A 22,135-nucleotide genomic window follows, 5' to 3' on the forward strand; every position below is an offset into this window, starting at 1 on the left:
CCTCAGCACCTCGCCCGCGTCGGTCACCGCGGGCCAGGGCGGCGCGCAGGTTGAGATCCGCGTCAGGCCGTAGAGTAGACACCTAAGGAGAGGTCCCCGCGTCATCGCCTTGGCCTCACCGCGCATGCGTCAGGCACCCGGAGGTCGGCTGGGGGTGTGGCGCCCTATGACCTATTCGCCGCTGAACTGGATGTTGCAGTGGCTGGTGGCGGCGGCCGGCAGCAGGGCGGTGGCCGTGCCGCTCGCCGTGCTGTGGGGATGTGGCGGTGGCCCACGAAGCGGCAGGACGGCTGGGGCAGGCGTGAGGGCCCTCGGAACCGCCCAGCAGGTGAGCGGGGAGGCGTTGCCCTCCGGTTCTGGGCGGCAGGGGCGGTGGCTGCGCTCGACGCGCGGTGACGCCATCCGGCTGCGCCGGCCGTCGCGGGGTCCGGGTGTGGGAACCGGGACACCGAGTAGCGGGGGTGCGGCGGCGGCTACCACATCCCCCGGCCAGCGCGGGGGAGCGGGGCGCGGGAACCGGGTGCGGGAACCCGGGCACCGAGAGGCGGAGGCGCGGCGGCGGCGACCACACCCGCGGCCGGCTGGCCCCGGGGCTCCAGCCCATCCCCGCGGCTGAGCAGGCTGACGCTCGCCCGAACCGGTCTCCGTCTGTCCTCCGAGCCCCCGCCCTTTTCTTCGAAAGTTCCCGCTGCCTCTCAGCGCCCTGCCCACTGCCCGCGCGTCCTCATTCCGCTCTCCCAAGAGCCGCGTGCAGCGAATTGCGTTCAGGCCTCGCTCCGCTGAGAACCTACCGTGTCTCCTCGGGCGCCCGCTCCGACCGCGAGGTGGTTTCCTCCTGGGCTCAGCGGTGATATGACTTCTGCACTATCTCGCAGGGTTGCTCTCCGTTATGATGACGGACGTGAAAGAGTTTTGTCAAGTGTTATGTGGTTTTTATTCGAACAGCATTCGTCGAGTCCAGTTCTACCACTCTAATCATAACTAACATTTTTTGAGGGCTTTATGGGGACTGTCTCCTTTAAGTCTTATTATAGCCGTCCTTTAGGTAGGAGCTGCTCTAACTCTATTTTATAGGCGAGGAAACGTAAGGCCACAACTGGTCAGCATCTTCGCTTTTAGATACTCCTGTATTGTACGCCTTCCCGTGGGTTAGATACTCTGAAATACACCATATTTTAAGGTTTGTTTTTGTACATCCCAGGGAGCAGTGATCACATTGAATTCTTTTCTGAGAGACTAATGTGGAGCCTCCGGATTTTGATTGGAGAAAGTTATCTTGGTTTTCAGACAGTATTGAAAGACAGAGAAGGGTTCCATGGGTTCATTTTCTGTCCTGTCTTCAGGAGTGAACTTTTCCCTCTCACCTCTGTTCATTTCGGAGCTGGTGCACGTCAGTTTCAGGTTGTTTCCGCAATATCAGTGAAAGCAGAGCCTTTCACCTGTGGCCACGTGGCACTCAGCATTGCAGGGGGCTGTTCTAGTTGTTAACCGGGTGGAAGGCAGTAATTGACGGGGTGCAGCACAGGTGTGTCATGAATTCCATGGACCTCAGTGGCTTTAGTTATGAAGGGAGGAAGTTGCATGATCTTTGGGTTCCTTCCCAGGCTGAGCTGTTCTGTTCATCTGTGGAGTCTGCTAGCCAGGGCATGTCACAGGGAACAGGACAGGCAAGGGCTTTGCCCCATGAGCTGCTCTCCTTTGAGGGCTTGGTGACTTGTAGGCTGAGGGGGGCATGTGAAGGCTGGAGATGAAGTAGCAGACTGCTTTATAGTTAAAAGATGTGCCCTTTTAACTATAGTCAGCACTCCTCAAGGGGAAGCTTATGTTCTGGAAGTTTCTATGAGTTATTTTTTCACTCAGTGAGCTTCCTACATTGTTCCTGCCACACAAGACAACAAATGTGTCGGTAGCATGTTAGGCGGTTATATGAGGTATGAAGGAAGAGGAAGCAGAACAAAGGAAGTAGGAAACGAAGAGAAGGGGTGGAGGAGGGTAAATGTCACGTTATCTTAGGCGGGGTAATCGACTTCTGAAGGAAGTGAGGATTGAGCTGCGGGCAGATTCACAGGTGCCTGGTGGGGCTGCACCTGTGTGCCAGGGTCACCTGATTTGTGATCTTACAAAGAAAGGACCGTGGTACTTTGCTTGTTAAAGGGAGACTGTGGTATGCACAGCTTCACGTGTTGGCTTTGCATATCCAAACACCAAGAATGGATGGTAGACCCCTGTCTTTGAGAGCTGCATCTGACCTAATGTGGTCCCCTAACCAAATCAGAAAAAGACTAAATTATAAATTAAAATAAAGGAATTGGATATTTTCTCAAGTTTTGGAGGCCTGAAGATCATACTTTGTCCTTCTAGGGCTGGAGGCCGCCTGACAGAGAGACTGGGCGCCAGAATCCTTGCCACACACCTCCAGCTCCCAGTGACCTTACCTCAGGCGCTCACCAGCCTCTCTGAACTTCTGCGTTCCCACCCCGCAGGGGGATGGCAGCACCTGCTTCCTCAGGGTGGGCACTGAAGAGCGGAGGAGGTGACCGAAGCGCCTGACACCCAACCAGGGCCCAGGACCACCACCTTCTCTGCGCCTTTACCTAGACTTCCCCTCACAGTGACAGCCTTTGTGACATCAGGTTCTGGTCCCCTTGTGCGCGGTGACTTGCGACGGTGGGGAGGTGGCATTCATGGCGCAGAGGCTCCAGGAGCCTCATCACTGTTAACCGCCATGTCTCCTTCCTGAGCCTCCCTGTTTGGAGTTTTCCCTGATTTTAGTATCTTTCTCATAGCTTACCTTACTTTTTAGTGCTCTGTGGCCTTTGATAGGGATGTGTGAATAATTTGGCTTATGAGCAAATTAATAATCACTAGGGAATGAGTTTGCTTTGGGGAATAGCCTGCCTCACCATGAAAGATGGCACGACTGAAATAACGCAAGTGTCGTCACCTGTGGATCCAGTTTCATTGTAACAAAATATTGGGAACAACCCAAATCTTTGGTTAGGTTGGGGGTTTTTTTGAATACAGTTAGTAGTAGGTTAGTGAGTGTGCTTAGAGCTTGTTTTTTAGTATGGTGGCTTTTACTGTGCTCGTTTTTGCTGTAATGGCTTTTGACCTGTGATAGTGAAAAACCGAAATTGTCTCTAGTTCTGTCCTTAATTGATGTTAAGTATCGTTAGCAGCTTATGGTAAAAACTGTTGTTTTCCTCTTTGAGAACTATAGAAAATACAACGTCTAGGAAAAACATTTGCTTTCCTGACAAAAATACTAACCTGTGGCTGATCAAAGATAAATCATAATACTCTTTGCTTTTTAGATTATTGATTTTAATGTTAGAATAATGTTTGGTTTTGAGGCTGTAAAAATTTCAGGGACTAAAATTGCCTCAGGCAGGAAGTGATTAGTTTTGTTTTGTTTTTTGACAGCTGTAGCTATAAAAATTCTTCATGGGGCTTCTCTGGTGGCGCAGTGGTTAAGAATCCGCCTGCCAGTGCAGGGGACACGGGTTCGAGCCCTGGTCCGGGAAGATCCCACATGCCGCGGAGGAAGTAACTCTGTGCGCCACAACTACTGAGCCTGTGCTCTAGAGCCCCGTGCTCCACAACAAGAGAAGCCACCGCAATGAGGAGCCCGTGCACCGCAACAAAGAATAGCCCCACTCGCTGCAACTAGAGAAAGCCCGAGTGCAGCAACGAAGACCCAACGCAGCCAAAAATAAAAAATAAATAAATTAAAAAAAAATTCTTCGTATACCTCTGCATTGCATTTAGTTTCTTCTTCTCCTGTTTGAATCATATTTTTAATGAGATAAAGCAGATAAAGCCCTTAGGTTTACACCCCAGCCCAAATCCTGGTCCCTTTGCGCCTGTAACGGCCGCTGTGAGAAGATGCCCCATCGGATTGCAGAGGAAGCTAATTCTCTTTCCCGTTTCAGTGCCTCCTGGGAATCTGCTTTCAGCAGTTGGCTCTGTGGAAGAGACAGACGTCAGTTTCCCAGTGGCTGTGTTCAAAACCACCCAAAGGTACCTGTCTTTCTCTTACCATCGTTGGCAGCATAAGGTCACAGGAACCGAGGCGAGTGTGGCTTCCTTGGTGTCCTGCATCATGGGGAGTGGGGACAGGGCACATGATGGCTCAGGAGGCCCGGACCTCTCGTTTTCTGGCTTCCATATTCAGTCACACTTAGCTCTCCCCATTTCTGGGTTACCTGCCCCACGTCTTTACAGTTTTGATCTATCGATGTAGGTGGTGAAAGAGAAACTCTTCCAGTAGGAAGTTGCTGCTGGGTGAATCTTTGGCGATGCATGGGAACAAACCTTTGTTTCTGCACATCTGAGGGCCAAGCTGAGTCTCACGTTTGGAAAGCAGAACAGAGATCTCGTGTAGACTGCAGTTAGTTTGGGGCACGTGTGCCCCCGGGGGCGGGCTGTGGGCTGTGCTCAACGCTTCTCGGGAGACCCTGTGTGCAGTGCAGAGCAGAAGGCAGTTAGGACGTGGCGGCGCATGCTGGTCTCACCAAGCTGAAGTCAGGAAGAAAACCCGCTTCTCCCTTACTCTTCCTCTCCTGGGTTGACAGTATGGCTGCTTTTGTGAGTGTGGTGTGTGCTCTTAAAGCACCAGAACCTCATCATTTTGTCCCAGTGGGTTTGAGAAGTTCTTTAAGAGGAGTAGAAGAAACACAGACTTAGAAAACCAACAGCTCCAAAGCAAAAACGAAAACGAAAACAAAATGGTAAAAGGGACATTTGACAAATCAGATTGTCAAAATTGTACGTTTGAGAATTTTTTAATTCTTTAATTAAGTTAAGTAATTAATTTATTTTTGGACACACGTGCAGCATGTGGGATCCTAGTTCCCCGACCACGGATTGAACCCTTGCCCCCTGCAGTGGAAGCACAGCGTCCTAACCACTGGACCGCCGGGGAATTCCCCACTGGAGGATTTTTTTTTTTTTTTTTTGCGGTACGCGGGCCTCTCACTGCCGTGGCCTCTCCCGCCGCGGAGCACAGACTCCGGACGCGCAGGCTCAGCGGCCATGGCCCACGGGCCCAGCCGCTCCACGGCACGCGGGATCCTCCCAGACCGGGGCACGATCCCGTGTCCCCTGCATCGCCAGGCGGACCCTCAACCACTGCGCCACCAGGGAAGTCCAGGATTTTTTTTTTTAAGCGTTCATTGATTTTGAGTCAGTCTGGGGAGGTGAGCGGCCAGTGGCCTGTGCGTGGGTGGGCCTGGTATTTCCTTCCCTTCACTCACTTGTTGACGTGGCCTCCCTCCCTCCCTTTGTCTTCAGGGCTCAGCACCTCCATAGCTTGTGTGGATCTGAAGCCTCGACAAATCTGTTTGTGAAGTTACAGCGTAGTTTGGTGATGTGGGTGGGTGAAGTGAATATTCAGTGGGTGTGTTTCTCCTGGGAAATGTCTCCTGCTCGGGTAGCCAGGAGCAAGAAGTGGAGCGGGGCCCATGAAAGCTCGTTGGGAGGAGTGCTTACATGATTCGCTACAAACGTCAGACTTCTTTGAAGGCTCGTGTTTTGTCCTTAATGTTTATGCACATCTTCCCTCTATCCTATAATATGTCTGGCTGTTCCTGGGATCATTCTGGCCTTCCGGCTTCCATGGCTTTGCGTTGGGCTTGCTGCAGTGGGGCCGTGTACGTCGTGGGGCAGCTCGGGCTTTTAGCCTAGAACTTGTGTGAATGTTGTGCTCAGGCCCTGCATCTGCTGTTGTTGGCTGGCTGTGGATGGATTGCCTAGGGGAGAAAGTGATTTCTGTCGCAAGCCTCTGTGTGCCCACCTTTTCTTTACTCAGGGGAATTTTTTTTTTTTTTTTAATATTTATTTGGCTCTTAGTTGCGGCACGCGGGATCGTCATCGCCGTGTGCTGGATCTTTCTTAGTTATGGCACTCGGGCTCCTTAGTTGCGGCACGTGAGCTCTTAGTTGTGGCATGTGGGATCTAGTTCCATGACCAGGGATCGAACCCGGGACCCCTGCATTGGGAGTGCGGAGTGTTAGCCACTCGACCACCAGGGAAGTCCTAGCAATCTTCATTTTAAAACAGCATTGTTTTTTTTCCTGGTTACAGATGTAATACATGCTTGCTGCAGAAAAATTTGGGGAAATAAATAAAAGTATAAAGAAAGAAATCACCATCTGCTAACTCAGGCTGGCCTTTTTTTTTGATCCTCCTGGCCAGTCTGAAAGCGGAGCTGCTCACTCTTTTATACCCTCTGTCTGACTGCCCCGTTGCACACCCCGGCAGTGGTGCACCGCGCTGGGGGAAGTGTGAGGGGTCAGCTGGGCAGGGGTCCCGCGGGGCAGGGAGGATGCGCCATGCCTTCGCCTCCATGAACCTGAGAGCTGGCGGGGCCTGGCTGGCTGGGGCTCCACGTGCTGGCGGAGAAGCCAGGGCGGGCAGTCACCTGGAGTCCTGTTTGCCGTGGTTTCAGCTGTGTTACAGGCGTGTGCAGGAGTCGGGTGGTGGTGAGGTTCCACACTCAGGGTCGTGTCCTCGCCGTGCAATCCTCAGTCTTCCCGTTGTTTCCAGGAGGAGCTGTGGTGTTTCCAGTGGTTATGGTGGTGTTGACAGCAGGCCATGTCTGCAGCTCCCCAGAGGGCTTGTGCCTTCTGGGCAGCGGGCTGTTTAGGCAACAGCAGCTAGCAGGCCTTGGCGCTGCACTTTCATTCTCGTCGGCACTGTTTTCATGTGGTGCCTGCTGTCCGACCAGGGATTGAACCTGGAAAGCCCAGAATCCTAACCATTAGGCCACCAGGGAACTTCCCTCCTTTAGGATTTTTTTTTTTTTCTTTCTTTTTTGCGGTACGCAGGCCTCTCACTGCTGTGGCCTCTCCCGCTGTGGAGCACAGGCTCTGGACGCGCAGGCTCAGCGGCCATGGCTCACGGGCCCAGCTGCGCCGCGGCATGTGGGATCTTCCCGGACCGGGGCATGAACCCGTGTCCCCTGCATCGGCAGGCGGACTCTCAACCACTGCGCCACCAGGGAAGCCCTCCTTTGGGATTTTTAAAGCCAGTTTGGAGGCTTAGTGCTCAGATGTGCCACATTTTAATCCCTCTTCTTGCATTGGTTCCTGTTTATTAAAATAATCCCAGGCTAAAATTGTCCATATTAGTAGGAAACAAAACCAAGACCTGTCCTGCGGAGTGTGAGCTGCCCTCGGAGAGAGGTGCAGCCCGTGTGTGTGAGGCTTGTCTGAGGAAGAGGCCCAGGGTTGCTATGCCGTGTCCTGCCTGGGACCTCAGCTCTTCTGACTGCTCGTCTCTTTTCTAGGTGGACCGGCTGGAAGTCGTGAACAAACAGTTTGTGCGTGTTATTACTGCCCCTGGGACATCGTCTGAGGTGAGGGCTGGGTTCAAGGCCGGTGTCCTAGACGTAGGTTTTGGTTTTAGCGTAAGGTGTAGTTTTCTGGGAATTCCCTCATGGTCCAGTGGTTAGGACTCTGAGCTTTCACTGCCAAGGGCGCAGGTTCAATCCCTGGTCGGGGAACTAAGATCCCGCAAGCCTCGTGGCCAAAAAATAGGTATAGTTTTCTCTTTTTTTAGAGAAATGCCTTCCCTGGTTTCACTTTCCAGCACCCACTTGTGCTCGTTTGTTTTGGTGACACGACAGGAACAGTCTTCCAAGTAGCGCAGGACCCTCATAAAGCTATAACTGCTTCAGTTTTGCCGAGTAACACGTGCCAGCTGCCAGCTGAGATCTGGAAGGGGGAAGAATAACATGACGGAGGGAGGCGACGTCAGCTGTCGATGGGCATTTATACTTCGACCTCAGACCTAAGCCTGTGGTTTGGGGCCAGGACAGGTGGCCTGTCAGAGCTGCTCCGGGCTTTGCTGGGAGAGGCGCTGGGGAGGGGCGGCGGCTGTGGGGGGCACCCCCTACGGCGCCTGGCGCCTTGGTCTCTGCAGAAGTTTGTGTGGTTCAACATCGGCAGCGTGCACACCTTGGAGCGCAACCTGGAGACCGCCCACTGGGAGCTGGGCATCGAGCTCCCGGAGCAGACGGCCGTGGTCTACACCACCGAGAGCGATGGGTGAGTGGGCGCAGCTGGGCCCGGTACTGGCCACGCAGCACTTCCTGCTGTACCCGCTCAGGCGTGTTACAGGCGTTCTCCGATAGTCACGGTGTCTGTGGTGGAAGATAAATTTGTTGGCTCTGTTTTTATTGAGGAAAGAATTGATCGGGGAAATGTTTAGCTAGGCAGCCTGAGGACTGTGCAGTGGGCCGGGAAGGGCTCAGCTGTGGGGAGGCTGTGCTGGGTCTGGAGGGGTTCTGAGGGAGGGGCCGCAGCTGCCCTGCCCGCCCCACAGGTGAAATCGAGCAGGTAGGTGTGCGTGGCTGGGGGAAGCTGCATATACAGGTTGGCACATTAAAAAACAAACTGTTGGGGCTTCCCTGGTGGCGCAGTGGTTGAGAGTCCGCCTGCCGATGCAGGGGACACGGGTTCGTGCCCCGGTCCGGGAAGATCCCACATGCCGCGGAGCCGCTGGGCCCGTGAGCCATGGCCGCTGAGCCTGCGCGTCCAGAGCCTGTGCTCCGCAACAGGAGAGGCCACAACAGTGAGGGGCCCGCGTACCGCAAAAAACACACACAAAAAACTGTTCCCTTTTGTGTAGCAAAACCAAGTTCTGGAGCCGTCCACTGTTCATGGCCTGGAGGCAGTGTTTCTGCCTTGTCTCTCAAGGGAATGTGACAGATGGTTTTCTTGGACTTTCTAGATCTTTCTTGCGAAGCCTGGTGCCCACCTTTCTCCTGACCGGAATCCTCCTCTGTGTCGCGAGGTGGGGCCCGATGGGGCCTGGGTGTGGCAGGAGAGGAGGGGGCCTCTTTACCGTTGGCGAGACCACAGCCAAGATCATGAAGAACAACATCGGCGTGCGCTTTGCAGACGTGGCTGGTTGCGAAGAAGCCAAGTTGGAGATCATGGAGTTTGTGAATTTCCTGAAGAATCCCAAGCAGTATCAGGACCTCGGGGCCAAAATTCCAAAGGTACTGATTTGAGAAAACATGATGCTCTGAGCTTCACCCTGGTTCATTGTGGACAGAGCTGGGACAGTGTAGCTTTTGGTAATGATACTGTGTCTTATTAATCACAGTGGGGAGTGGAAATCGCATTTGCAGAGTAGTGAAGTGAAAATCCTCTTATCTGATCAGCTGTTTTAAACTATAAAACTGGAATCATAGGGACAGTGCACGCCCACCTGGAGTGTGTTTATTTCACCTTCAAGTGCAAACATACGTCTTTGTTGGTGTGGTGTCTCGTTTAGAGCACAGGCCTTCCTTTGAGTTTGGCCCCAGTGATCAAATTCTCTGTTAAATATCTTGCACAAAGCACTTAACGTCTATAGTTTTGTTTCTTTAAAGTGAACTGAGGACATAGAAGCAATCTGAGTGCAGGATCCTATATTTTTATGACTTTTTCTTACTCTTTCAGTTTTCTGTCCATTCAATTTGACAGCATTTTTCTTTAACAGTTTGCCTTTATTACTTTATTATCTAAAGCCTTCAACTTTGTTTTTGAAAAAACAACTTTCTTTACCATTACTTATTATCAAAGTATATAATTAAAATAAGTACATGGAATTCCCTGGCGGTCTAGTGGTTAGGACTTGGGGCTTACCTTGCCATGGCCCGGGTTCAATCCCTGGTTGGGAAACTAAGATTCTGCAAGCAGTGTAGTGTGGCCAAAAAAAAAAAAAAAAAAAAAAATCAAGTACAACTCTCGTAAATGGGTCTGGGATCAGATGCAGCTGCCTCTCGGGAAGCCCACGAGCAAGTAGTGGGACAGGTGTGCGGTGTGGATGCAGGTTGGGGTGCTGTGCAGAGGAAGTGGAGCTACGGTGATTCTGGCCACTCCGTCTACTTGGGGGTGCCTCTGGGCATCGACCTTTTGAGGGCCTGGCTGAAGCTGTGAGTCCTTTTCCCAGAAAGGTTTGCGTCTCACACAGAATAGATTCACAGACCGCTCGAGGCGTCCCTGGGCCCCGGACCAGGCTCCGAGCTCTCGGGTGGGTGGTGCTCACCACACTGACCTTCCTGGTGGCCCCATGCTTCCCCCAGCATGCCCTGAACAACAGGAGAGCATGACTGACCGCTGGGGCTTTGTGGGCAGGAGGTCTGTGCTTCTGTCTGACCACCTGGTGAGAGCTGGTTGGAAAGCCGGGTGTGGGGGGCACAGAAGGTGCCCTGCCTTGAGGAGACCCTCTGCAAATCCGCATCCACGTTCACGGGGACGTGGGGCCCTGAGGCCTTGGGGTTTTGAGTTTTGTGGCTCCCTCCTCCCTCCCTTTATATATTTTAGTTTTGTCCTTAAAGACTTAAAAAAACAACCTTAGAGTCTCCTTTGAAATAAGTAGATATTAACCCACACCCTCGACTAGAAATGGAGCAATAGGAGCCCTGTTTAAATCTCTCCTCGATTTTCACGTGTAATGGTAACCCCGAAAGGAGCACTGAGGTGTGTTTCTGGGGCGTGAATTATGAATTTCAACCTTAAGTAAGCGTAGAAAAAGGCAGGTTGTCGATCAGGAAGCACAGGTGCCAGTGACCACACACAGGTGCCACCTTCACAGCTGCCGGTGGACGAGCTGGACAGAATCATGTGACCAGGTCTGGGGAGTGGGCTCTTGTTCGTTCTGGTGTGAGTTGGTGTGTTTCGTAGGGCAGTTTGGCAAAGACCGTTAAACATCAGACCGCGAGATCCAGCGAGCCCTGCCCTGGGAGCGTTGCCTGAAGAGACAACCTGCTCGGCTGGACTGGGGGTGTGGGGGGCTTTCCCACATCTGCAGCGTTTGAACATTTCATGGTGAACATGCGTTCATTTTACAAGCAGGAAGTATCACACCGAAAGCAAACCTTAGCCGACCTGCGTGGAGCAGGCCTAGAAAACGCCTGTTCAGTAGAACGTGACTGTCTCCTCAGCTCCGTCTGTGCCCTTTCAGAACCAGGCATTGCCTTTCTGTTTCAGGGAGCCATGCTCACTGGTCCTCCTGGTACCGGCAAAACGCTTCTCGCCAAGGCAACTGCAGGGGAGGCCAGTGTGCCCTTCATCACCGTGAACGGGTCCGAGTTCCTGGAAATGTTTGTCGGCGTCGGTCCAGCTCGGGTAGGTGGATGCGCCCTTGTCCTTGCCCTGGGCTTCGTGTGGGACCCTGGCAACAGGCGCAGAGCACAGATGTGCAGGGGGACCCGGGCGGGCAGGCAGAGCAGCTGAGATGAGAGTCGAGTGCCAGAGGCGAGGGCTTAGCTTGGTGAGCTCTTTAGTCCTGTGTTGGCACCAGTGGCAAAGCAGACCCTGCGTGGACTCCTGTTTCACGTCCGTGACGTGTATGCAATGGCCCGAAAAAATGCTCCCTGTGTCTTGTTCATTGAGGAGATTGACGCGATGGGCAGGAATTGCGGCCGTGGGCACTTTGGGGGCCAGAGCGAGCAGGAGAACCCCTGAACCAGCTGCTCGTGGAGCTAGACGGTGAGCGGCTGCACGACCGTCCCCCAGGCCTTCCTCTGTGCGGGACCTCCCCGGGCGAGAACCCCTGCTTGCTGTGTTTTGAGGAAGGCTGTTTTCGGCACACACAGTGGAGGAAGCTGCCCTCAGAGCTCAGCGCAGGACGGGGCCAACACCCAGGCTCCTTCCACGTTGGCCTCTGACCCGGGCCGCCTCCTGCCCAGAACCCCTCTCCGCTCTCCCCCCTGGGGACCACTGCTCGGGGAGGTCCCAGCTCCGCGTGACAGCCCGGCAGCCCTGCCGAAGCTTCGCGGGAAGCGTCTAGGCGTTCTTACTAGTTTCCAAATTTGGAGAAGCTTTTGTTGGACCTTTGGCAGGTCTTGTCCTCGCTTTGGCTTTGGAGCTGTGTTGGGGTCCCCGACATGATCCCGGGTTTGGTGATTCGCCGGGAGGACTCCATGTTTAGTTGGATTCAGGACCACGGTTGAGTGGGGAGCAGGTGCCTGGTGGCCAGGGAAGCTGGTCACAGCCTCTGGAGCCCTGGAGTCGCAGGATGCAGCTACTTCCGTGGCAGCGGGCTGGGTGACACTCGGGAGTGGGGTTTCCCCTGGGGGCTGGTCACGTGGCAGCCTCTGCCCAGCACGTGCTACGATCCCAGACTCCCAGGAGGAAGGCAGGTGCTTCGCAGAAACCACATGTCTGCACGCACAGTTGAAGCGCAGGGAGCCCCTCTTATCAGGGAGCGGTCCTGAATCCCAGGTCCCAGAGGTGGCCGAGGGCCCCTGTGAGCAGGCCTTTCTGCAGGTGAGTGCTGGGTGAGCTCAGGCCCTCGCCGCCCCGCCTGCCTTCTAGTCAGGCTCCCTGAGCCCAGCAAGCCGTCCAGGGCCTGGGTGGAGGGAGGTCTCTGCAGCGGCCCAGGGCCCCGACGGTGGAGGCTCTGCCCGGCCCCTGCAGCTCGCCGCGTGGTGTCAGAGGCTGGCCGTAATAGACCAGTAATGAATTAGGATGGGCGTCCGTGGCGTGAGGAACGTCTGGTTACCCACCAGTGCACGTGCGTCTCAGTCAGCATTGGGGGCCGCGGGGACCAGAGCCACTGGTTGCTTCCTGAGACGGGTCAGAGCTAGCCCTGGGCGTGAGTGTCCGCCCCACACTGAGCGGCTTGTGCAGTGGGCTGCGGGCCCGCAGGAGAAGCAGGCCCAGCGTGGGTCTTCCGGGGTGGGTGGCAGGGGTCCCGGGAAGACGGGGCCAGCTGCGCAGGGGAGGAGCCCTGGGAAGAGGAGAGACTCCTGCTGCCTGGGCCCCCTCCTTGGGCTCACCTGCTTCTCTCATGTCCAGGGTTCAGCTCTACCATGAGCGTCATGGTGCTGGCGGGCACCAACCGCCCCGACATCCTTGACCTGGCCCTGACGCGGCCCGGCCGGTTTGACCGTCAGATTTACATTGGTGAGTGTGCTGGTTGCCTGGGTGCTGAGGCTTGGCTTTTCCTTCCTTTGGGTTAAAAGTTGGGTTAGATCTTTAGCTGTGTATTTGGAGGAGATTTTGATCGGGGTCCTAAAGCCGTTAATACAGTGTTGTGAAAACGGTGGAGGTGCGTGGGTGCCCCCCACTTTGGGAAGAACAGGTGTACTTGGGGCTGGGGGAAGGTCACTGCAGTCCATGCAGGTGGGAGCGAGGTGACAGACTTGGATCCTTCAGCTTTTACTTTTTGTGCGCCGTTAGCGAGAGCAGCATTCACCCTGGCCCTTTCCACTGGTGAGGAGATCCTGGGAATTTAGGACTTGAGTCCTGCACGGACACCCTGCTGCCAGGGCAGCCAGAGTTTTGCTTGTGGTTGGGTCCCTGTCCTGGGATGGATTTGCGTGGGCCAGAGGCTCCACGGTCAGGAAGTTCTTTGATGTGTTGAAGAGCTGAACGTACGTGACCTGTGGGTCGTTTCTGCCGCGGGGCGCTCCCTGGCCCGGGTCGGACAGCCAAGTGTGCAGCACAGACACGCAGGGGAGGGCCCTTGCAGTGAAGTGGCTGCAGGTGGCCCCGCCCTGGCCCTCAGTGCCTCTCTCTCTGTTAGGCCCCCCTGACATCAAAGGCAGGTCGTCCATCTTCAGGGTCCACCTGCGTCCACTCAAGTTGGACGAGAGCCTCAGTGAGGACGCCCTGGCGAGGAAGCTTGCTTGCGGCCCTCACTCCAGGCTTCACAGGTGAGTGTGGCCAGGTGGGCCGTGCGGGTCTGGACGTGTCGTCGGTGGGTGGTATCTGGTTGTGCCACTTGGTCCTGGCATGTGCTACCCTTGTCTTTAGAACTTTTGAGTCTGATGGACGTATCGGAGGCCTCAGAGGTGATTAGCCCCAAGGCTGGCTTGTGCCTGTTTGAACTCCTGCCACCCCGGGAACATAGTGCAGTGACGTCTTGTCCCCTTGGCATGCTGCCCATTGAAGGGGTCATGGTTCAGCACTTCCCAGATTGGATGACAGACCTGAGTCTCCACGTCCAAGAAATTGAATAAACTCCAAGTAGGGATAAACCCAGAGACGTCCACACTGAGATACAGTGTAATTCATGTTGGTCAGAGATAACGAGAGACTGTTGAAGCCAACCAGACAGAAGGGACACCTAGTGGGGACGGGTCTTCAGTAAGGTTAACAACCGATTCTTCTTGGAGACCATGAGGCCAGAAGGCCGTGGATCTGGCAAGACTGTTCTTCAATAGGGAAGGAGAAATAAAGGCATTCCTAGATTGTTTTTTAAAGTTGAGGGAACTTACTATATTTAAACCTGCCCTCCAGGAAATGCTGGAGTCCTCTGGGCTGAAATGAAAGGGCGCTGGCCAGTGACTCGAAGCTGTGTGGGGAAATAGCCCTGGGAGAGGCAACTGCATAGGTAAACGTGAAGGCCAGCATCCTGTGTGTTTTTGGTTTGCAGCTCCTCTGTTTTCCCTTTATGATTTAAAGGGCAGGTGCTTAAACCCATAAAGACATGTCTGTGTTAATGGGCACACGATGTAAAAAAAAAAAAAGTAACCTGTGAAGGTGGGAAGGGCTGTGTAGGAACAGAACCTTTGTACGTTGTTAAAGCTGGAAAGGGAAAAACTGATTCTAACCTCCCTGTGGAGCTGCCAGGGGACTGAAGAGCCAGCACAGTCTGTGCAGAGCAGAGATGGAAGACACACTTCCCTAATGCAGAACTGACTACAAAGCTCCAGCAAACAGAAGGGGGCTGCTGGTGCGAGGGTGGGCGTCGACCAGTAGAGTAGAATTGGGAGCCTAGATGTGCGCTTGTGCATCTCGGTCAGTTGTTGTTTTTTTAAATTCATTTTATTCATTTATTTTTGGCTGCGTTGGGTCTTCATTGCGCGCGGGCTTTCTCTAGTTGTGGCGAGCGGGGGCTACTCATTTTTTTTTTTTTTTTTTCTTTTGCGATACGCCGGCCTCTCACTGTTGTGGCCTCTCCCGTTGCGGAGCACAGGCTCCGGACGCGCAGGCTCAGCGTCCATGGCTCACGGGCCCAGCCGCTCCGCGGCATGTGGGATCTTCCTGGACCGGGGCACGAACCCGTGTCCCCTGCATCGGCAGGCAGACTCTCAACCACTGTGCCACCAGGGAAGTCCTTGGTCAGTTGTTTCTGTCAAGGGTGTGAAGACCATTTGATGGGGAAAGAATAGTTTGTTCAATCAAATGCGCTGGGACGACGGTGTCCACAAGCAAAAGGACGAAACTAGACCTTAGACCACATGCAGCGGTCAAGTCAAAATGGGTAAGAGACCTAAACTGTGGAGCTAGAACTATAAAGGTCTTAAAAGGAAATCTTCGTGACCTTGGATTTGGCAATGGTTTCTTAAAGCACAAGCAACAAGTGAGAAAACAAATTAGACTTTTCCAAAATTAAAATCTTTTGTGCGTCAAGGGACATTATTGAGGTGGTGAGAAGACAGCCCACAGAATGGAAGAAACTATTTGGAGATTATGCATCTGGTAGGGGTTTATAATCCAAAATATTTAAAGAACCCGATTTAAACATGGGAAAAGGATTTGAACATTTTTCCAAAGAAGGTCTGCAGGTGGCCAGAAAGCAGATGAGCAGGTGCTCAGTGATGGTAGGAAAACGCACATCAAAACCACAGTGTGGTGCCGCCTCACGCCCACCAGGATGGCCATAAGAGGCAGATGCATGAGTCGCCAGGGCTGTAGGGCGGCGGCCGTGCTCACACGGTGCTGGTGGGGATGTAAGATAGTGTGGCCACGGGGATCCACCTGGCAGTTCTTCCAGAAGTGAAGGACAGTTCCCGTATGACCCCAGTTCCACTCCTCGGTATCTAAGAGAATTGAAGACATTTGTCCACACAAAGGCTTCACACAGATGTTCACAGCAGCATAATTCATAATAGCCGAGAGGTAGAGGCCACCCGTGCCCAGCGGTGCGTGACCAGATAGGTGTGTGTAGAGTGGGTACAGAGGGCCAGCTGTACTGGCCATGTTATATCAGGGACTTGAGCGTCCATGGAGTTTGCTATCTCCTGTGGAGGCCTCGGGGCGGCTGTGCATGTGATGGAACCTCATTCAACTGTGAAAAGGAATGAAATAACCAGTACACGCTACGATAGCGGATGAACGGGAAAACACTGTGTCGAGTGAAAGAAGCACACAAAAGACCACCTATCATGTGATTCCATTTATGTGAAACGTCCAGAAGAGGCAAATCCATAGAGATAGAAAGTAGGTTAGTGGTTGGCTGGGCATGTGTACAGGAATTAGCCACATATGTCACATCGGTGATGGAAATGTCTGAAATGAGATCAGCGCAATGGTCGCACATCTTGATAAACTTACCAAAAGTGTTTGAAAGGTACACTTAAAACGGATAGATTTTATGTTAAATAACTCATACCTCAGTAAATTGTTCAACCAAAATACTGGCTGAAAGCAACCGTGACTGACAGAGCAGGTCCCGTTTCCTTCCAGTCCTTGACCTAGTTCAGCTCTGGTCCCTCTGCTGGAGATTTTCCTCTTAACAGTCTGCCCTGGGGCACTGATGGGACTGTTTCTCCTTTTCCGGGTCAGGTGCTGATATTTCTAATGTTTGCAACGAAGCGGCCCTGATTGCCACCCGCCACCTGACTCCTTTTGTCCAGGAGAAGCGCTTGGAGCAGGCGGTTGAGAGGGTCGTCGGAGGCGAGCCGGGCAGTGCTGGGGGGCGGTTTCCAGCTCTGACCCACAGCGGGCCCACCCTGGGGCCCAGCTTCACTTCAGTGAGCTGCAGTCGTGGACAGTTTTCCAGACCAAAATCTGGGACTTGGGATCTGCCAGCAGCTTTCGTGCTCTTACTAGAGCAACATTTAGAATTTCAAAGAGATGTAACCTCCAGGGCGCTGTGTCAGACCCAGGTTCGGGTGCTGCCCGTGGCCGAGAGGCAGGTTTTTTGCGTGCTTCCTTGGGAAGCTTCAGCGTGGGGTAGAGGTCTCCCGAGTGCCCTCCCGGGAACGGAGGTCCGGGAGGTGTCGGTGTGGTCAGCAGCTGTCCTTCATGATCCCGCCCCACAGCTGTGAGAACCAGCCCGTCTCCAGACAGCAGGTTGGCAGGGCTGCTTTGTCTTTGCTTCACGTTTTATTGAAGTGTGGCACGCACAGACAAGTGTCAGTGACCCAAGGCAGTCGCCACAGCTGCTCGACGCTGTCCTGGCGGCGCCGCTGAGCTGACCAGCCCTGAAGCTGAGCTCACGCGAGTCGTGGTGCCTTCTCTGTGCCCTGTTCCCCGCCTGCAACTGGGTGTAGGCAGCGTAGAGAGCGCTCCTGGTCTCCCTGCGTGCGGCCTCACTGCCAGTCAGGTCACGGAGAGTAGCTAACCCCCTTGGCTACAAATGGGCCCCCAAAGGCACCTGCCGCTTGCACGGTGGGGCAGAAGGCAGTGTAGCGTCTGGTGTGGAGGGACAGGCGCCCAGCAGGCCTGAGCGGTGTGCATGGAGCGGACAGGCTGCGGGCCTGTCCTGGGCGGACGGAGGCCCTGAGCAGCCCCCAACAGTTGCCCGCGGTGCAGAATGGGGCCTTGGCACCCACCTCTCAGCTGTCCGTTTGTCCTCTGCCTCTTGCCGTGAACTTGACTTGCAGGTCTCGAGAAGAAGATGCAGGTCCTACAGCCCAGCGAGAAGATGACGGTGGCCTACCGTGAGGCTGGCCATGCGGTGGTGGGCTGGTTCCTGGAGCATGCAGACCCCCTGCTCAAGGTTGGCCCATCCCCCTGCGCATCTGCAGTGTGGTTCAGGGCCCACTCCCCTCCCGGGGGTGCTGTGTGGGCACGGTGCATTCCAGGTGGCGGCCCTCTTCACTCTTTGAGGATGTAATGGTCTAGAATTTGTTACACAATTCCCTGAGGGGTGGGTGGGCAGAGAGGGGGGGTGCTGGTTCCAGGAGGGGTCTGGATGCTGGCCACCTGACACCTGGAGGTTCCACGTTAAACTCACCTCACTCTAAACTTTCCCCTGACGGCACGGCTCCTCCACAGCTTCCTGGGATGGCGGGACAGAGGGGGTTTCTGTGTTCATCCTTGGGGTGACCTGTCAGCGCTGGGGCCCAGGGCTTCCTCTCCTCCTCCGGGATACCCGGGGACCCTGGGGGTGACAGGGTGCGCCTGCCGTATCTGGCAGGTGTCCATCATCCCCCGGGGCAAGGGGCTTGGGTATGCCCAGTGCCTGCCCAGGAAGCAGTACGTGTACACGCGGGAGCAGCTCTTCGACCACATGTGCGCCATGCTGGGTGGCCGGGTGGCCGAGCAGCTGTTCTTCGGGCAGATCACCACGGGGGCCCAGGACGACCTGAGGAAGGTCACCCAGAGTGCCTATGCCCAGGTAAGGCGGTGTCCGCGGGGGCTGGGAAGGGGGCTCAGGGCACCGTCCGCCAGGCTCACGCCCGCGCCTCGCCTGCCCCAGATTGTGCAGTTCGAAATGAGCGAGAAGCTGGGCCAGGTGTCCTTCGACCTCCCCCGGCCTGGCGAGGCGCTGGTGGAGAAGCCGTACAGCGAGGCCACGGCCCAGCTCATCGACCAGGAGGCTCGGCGGCTGGTCAGCTCTGCGCACGCGCACACCCTGGACCTGTTGACGCGCTCCCGGGAGCGGGTGGACGAGGCGAGTGGGGCCGGCCCGTCCCCAGGGTCGGGGCGGGGGCTCTGCGGGGCGCTGAGCGGACGGCCTGACATGGTCCGGTGTGCAGGTGGGCAGGCGGCTGCTGGGGAAGGAGGTGCTGGAGCGTGCCGACATGGTGGAGCTGCTTGGGCCCCGACCCTTTGCGGAGAAGACCGCCTACGAGGAGCTCGTGGAGGGCACCGGTGGCCTGGAGGACACGTCCCTTCCCCAGGGGCTGAAGGGCTGGTGCTGGGGGCTGGAGGAGGGCGGCACGGAGTGCCCCCTGCAGGAGAGCCCAGCCTAGCGCCCCTGCCTGGAGAGCAGCCTCCGGAATCTCCAGAGAGCAAATTAAAACGCGTGATAATCACAAATGGGTGTTTTCAGGTCAGGGTCCTCTGAGCCCACGGGGATTCCAGCTCCCAGAACGTGCCCTTCCACCGAGGCGGGGGCTGGGACCCTGTTCCCGAGTCAGAGTGGAGGGCAGTGGCCGAAACTCACCTGCCCCCTTGGGGCCTGCGTGTAGGACCCCCCTGGGCCTCCCCCGAGGTGGCTGGTGGGCTCATCTGCCGGAGACAGCTGCCCATCGCAGGGACATCGGTGCTGGTCACCTCACCTGCCCTGGGGAGAGACGGAGAGGGGGCTTTTGGCCCAGTTCAGAAATCCTCAAGGTCTGGTGAGGTTCAGAATTGAGGAAAGGAGAATACTAGCCAGGCGCCAAGCGCGTAGCTGTTAGGGTGGTGGAAGACCAGTTAGTCCTTATGGAGGGGCCTCACCACTTCCACAGGCGGGGTGTCTGTGGGGTCTGAGCCTGAGGGGTGCCCCAGCGGAGCCACCCCTGTTCTCAGGGTCGGGGCCTTGCCAACCCTGCGTCTCCGGGAAGCTGTGTTCCTCGCGGCCCGTGTTGTTAGGGTCCAGGAGAGGGGGCTCTGGGTTGCTCCACGTGGTAGGACAGCCACCGGGGGCCGTAGCTAAGGTCTAGGGCTGAGGCTTCCATTCCCCGGTTGGTCCTGGAGCGAGACCAGGGCCCAGCCCCCGGGGAGTCGGGGTTAGTGGAAGTGGCCCCGCAGGTCCCCAGAACACGGCCAGGGCGTCGGAGTCGTCAGAATTGTGACAGTAGCAGCAGCTGCTGCCTTGCGGTGGGTGACGCGGGCTGACTGTGAGAGCAGGGGCACCGCCCCGCGTGCCCGCCGCTGCTGTCCCGGCCATGGCCACACACTGGGCCTCAGGGATGAAATTTTCCAAATCGTTTGGTGTGTTTGCCTCAAAAATAGAGTTTCCAACTTGGGACAAACACTTCCAACTTTGTTGCTTGTGAAATGTGTATTGCTGAATTTCTGCGATCTCCGGGGTTCGCCCTGTGACGCAGCCTTGGACACTCAGCCTCCGTGTGTTGAGCTGCTTGGCGTCCTGCAGGGGCCTGTCCTGGGGCTTTTTCTGGTGGAGGTGGGGTGCTCTCCTTGACCCCAGGAAGGACCCACGTTGTCCTGAGCCTGGGGGTCTGTTCCTTGGGAGACTGGGTGCAGCCCCTCCCCGGGTCCAGGGCACGCCCCTGGGGACAGCGCCCCTGCCTGCGTGCCCCGTGCCTGCACCCCCTCCAGTCTCCTCAGCCCCCCCTTCACCTCGCACCCTGTCTGGGCCATCGCCCCACCTGGGCCGAGGCTTGGCCAAGGATCTCGGGTTAGGGAGGCTCAGCCCCGCAGGAGGAACCGCCCGGCACGGGGCACGCGGCCTGCGTCTCATGGTGGTTAAAACGGTCAGCGTTTAGGCTTCATCCTTGGTCTTCTGCTCACAGGCGGACCCTGCCTGGCGGCTGCCTCCCCAGGAACCTGCCCCAGGCTGGGAAGAGCCTCTCGGGAGTACCTCTGCCTCTTCCAGCCTGGGCTTGTGGAGGCAGGGTCTTCGCTTCTTTAACGCCTCGAGACCCAGGGCGCTTGGCCCTGAAATGTGACCCAAATAAGAGCCCAGGGCGTGTCACAGTGGAACCCCCAGTGGCTTTAGCTGGGGGAGGGCCAGAGTGTGGAGCTCCTGGAGGCCCCTAGAGCAGCCACCCCCGGCCCGCACACCTGAGCTCCCACGTCAGCTGGAAAGGAAGAGACTGGTCGGCGAGACTTAGGACAGGGTGCCGTTTTAATCCTGCCGTTTGGAAATGAGATCTGCAGAAGCCGTAGCGAGAAGGATGGGAACTCGGCCCTGGGGAAGACTGGGGGGCGGGGGGGCACGGCTGCCCTCACGGGATCCCTTTTAAGTGAAATTCTTGGTTGTGTCTGGAAGACACCTCCCTGTTGCTGCCCCTCACGTGCCCCTCCTGGCGCATAGGGCGACCCTTTTCCTGGCGGGATGTGCTGTAGCCATGCCCCGTGGGCCCAGCATGTGCCCAGGCCTGTTTTCCTTCCCCAGAAATGTTTCAGTGGAGAAGGGGTCAGGGCAGGTGGCCTTGGGGACTAAAAGCAAGCTTACACGTTTATTTTAAAACTGTTCTTGGACTCGCTGTCTGACTGGAAGCCGGTTCCGTCCCTTAGTATGTAAGCAGCGTCCGGAGCAGCCGAGTCTGGCACCCCTGAATTGGGGGCCAGGCGCTGTGCCCAGGTCCCTTCACGTCCCCACGCCCCTCGGGCTGCTGCACGCGTGTGCGTGCCTGTGTGCGTGTGTCTGGTGGGCCGCGGGGACTGTCATTGCAAGGACCGGGGGAGGGCGAACCTCGCCTGCCCCTGCCCTGCCCGGCGGTCTGAGGCAGTCGTGACATATTTGGTGTTCCGAGCTCAGGAGGTGGGTCTGGCTCTCAGGCAGGGATCACGACAAGCAGGGTGTTAGGGTCTGGGGGCTCTGGTGCTGACACTTCCTGGGCGGCAGGAGGAGCGCAGGGTTGGAATCAAGGCGGTTAGGGCAGCAGGGTGTCCCGCGGGCTGGAGCTTGGCACTGCCGTTCAAGACTGGAGCCCCGAGACCCCCGGGGGGTTGCAGAGCGCCTCTCACGGGCAGATCCCTGCTCACCGCACCCCTAGCCGGGAGTCTGGTGACAGACAAGAATACCATTCCTACAGACAGAAGTCTCATCTCATCCCTGGGCCTGGTCCCTGATCCAGCGACCAGGAAGAGCTGGACGTAAGGCCACTGGGCTGTGCTTATGCAGAGGCGCCATGTGGGGCGGGCAGCGTCCACGGGGCCACGGCCGCCCGGACCTGCCCCGCCTCGGCCCCGGGCCAGCCGGCCTAGTCCTCCTTGGGCCTCTCCACGGTGAGAAACGTGTCCACAACGGCAGGCTGCCGCTCGGTGTCACCAAAGGGCTGCTTCTCACGGTTCTGCTCGGCCCTGGTGCGTGTCCAGGAGGGGGAGCGCAGACAGCCGGCCCTGGGCAGCGGGTGTAGGCCTGGTGGGAACACAGGCTGGGGTCAGTGTGGCTTGGGGTCCCAGGTCACTCCTTCAGTTACTGGGCTGGGCCCGTGTGTGCCTCCAGCACGGCGTCGGGCCACACGTTGGGGTGCCCTGGGCACCAGCAATGTGTACACGTGGGTCTGGGTGCAGCCCGGCCAGGGGCTTTCCTGTTGTCCCCAGGCGGGTCCCCGTGCAGCTGA

The 22,135-nt window shown here is 56.4% G+C and overlaps 2 protein-coding genes across 2 annotated transcripts in view; one reads left to right on the plus strand and one right to left on the minus strand.

The window, feature by feature from the left end:
* On the plus strand, positions 1-19,855 carry LOC111179377 (mitochondrial inner membrane m-AAA protease component AFG3L1-like). Its single transcript, XM_022582880.3, is given in 15 exon segments — positions 1-328; positions 7,289-7,357; positions 7,924-8,048; positions 8,734-9,004; positions 10,983-11,120; positions 11,307-11,451; positions 11,454-11,483; positions 12,795-12,902; positions 13,525-13,622; positions 13,624-13,654; positions 16,512-16,622; positions 17,555-17,670; positions 18,091-18,291; positions 18,373-18,567; positions 18,653-19,855. Coding segments are annotated over 15 exon segments (2,058 nt in total). The 5' UTR covers positions 1-124; the 3' UTR covers positions 18,869-19,855.
* DBNDD1 (dysbindin domain containing 1) overlaps positions 19,265-22,135 on the minus strand; it is a 9,606-nt gene continuing 6,735 nt past the window's right edge. Inside the window, exon 4 of the mRNA XM_022582876.2 lies at positions 19,265-21,930. Within this exon, the coding sequence (XP_022438584.1) occupies positions 21,773-21,930 (158 nt within the window). The 3' untranslated portion in view covers positions 19,265-21,772. The remainder of the gene's footprint in view (positions 21,931-22,135) is intronic.

Source organism: Delphinapterus leucas, chromosome 20 (genome assembly GCF_059928025.1).
Source record: "Delphinapterus leucas isolate spDelLeu-1000000601 "Yukka" chromosome 20, BTC_Dleu_Yukka2, whole genome shotgun sequence".
Lineage (NCBI taxonomy): Eukaryota > Metazoa > Chordata > Mammalia > Artiodactyla > Monodontidae > Delphinapterus > Delphinapterus leucas.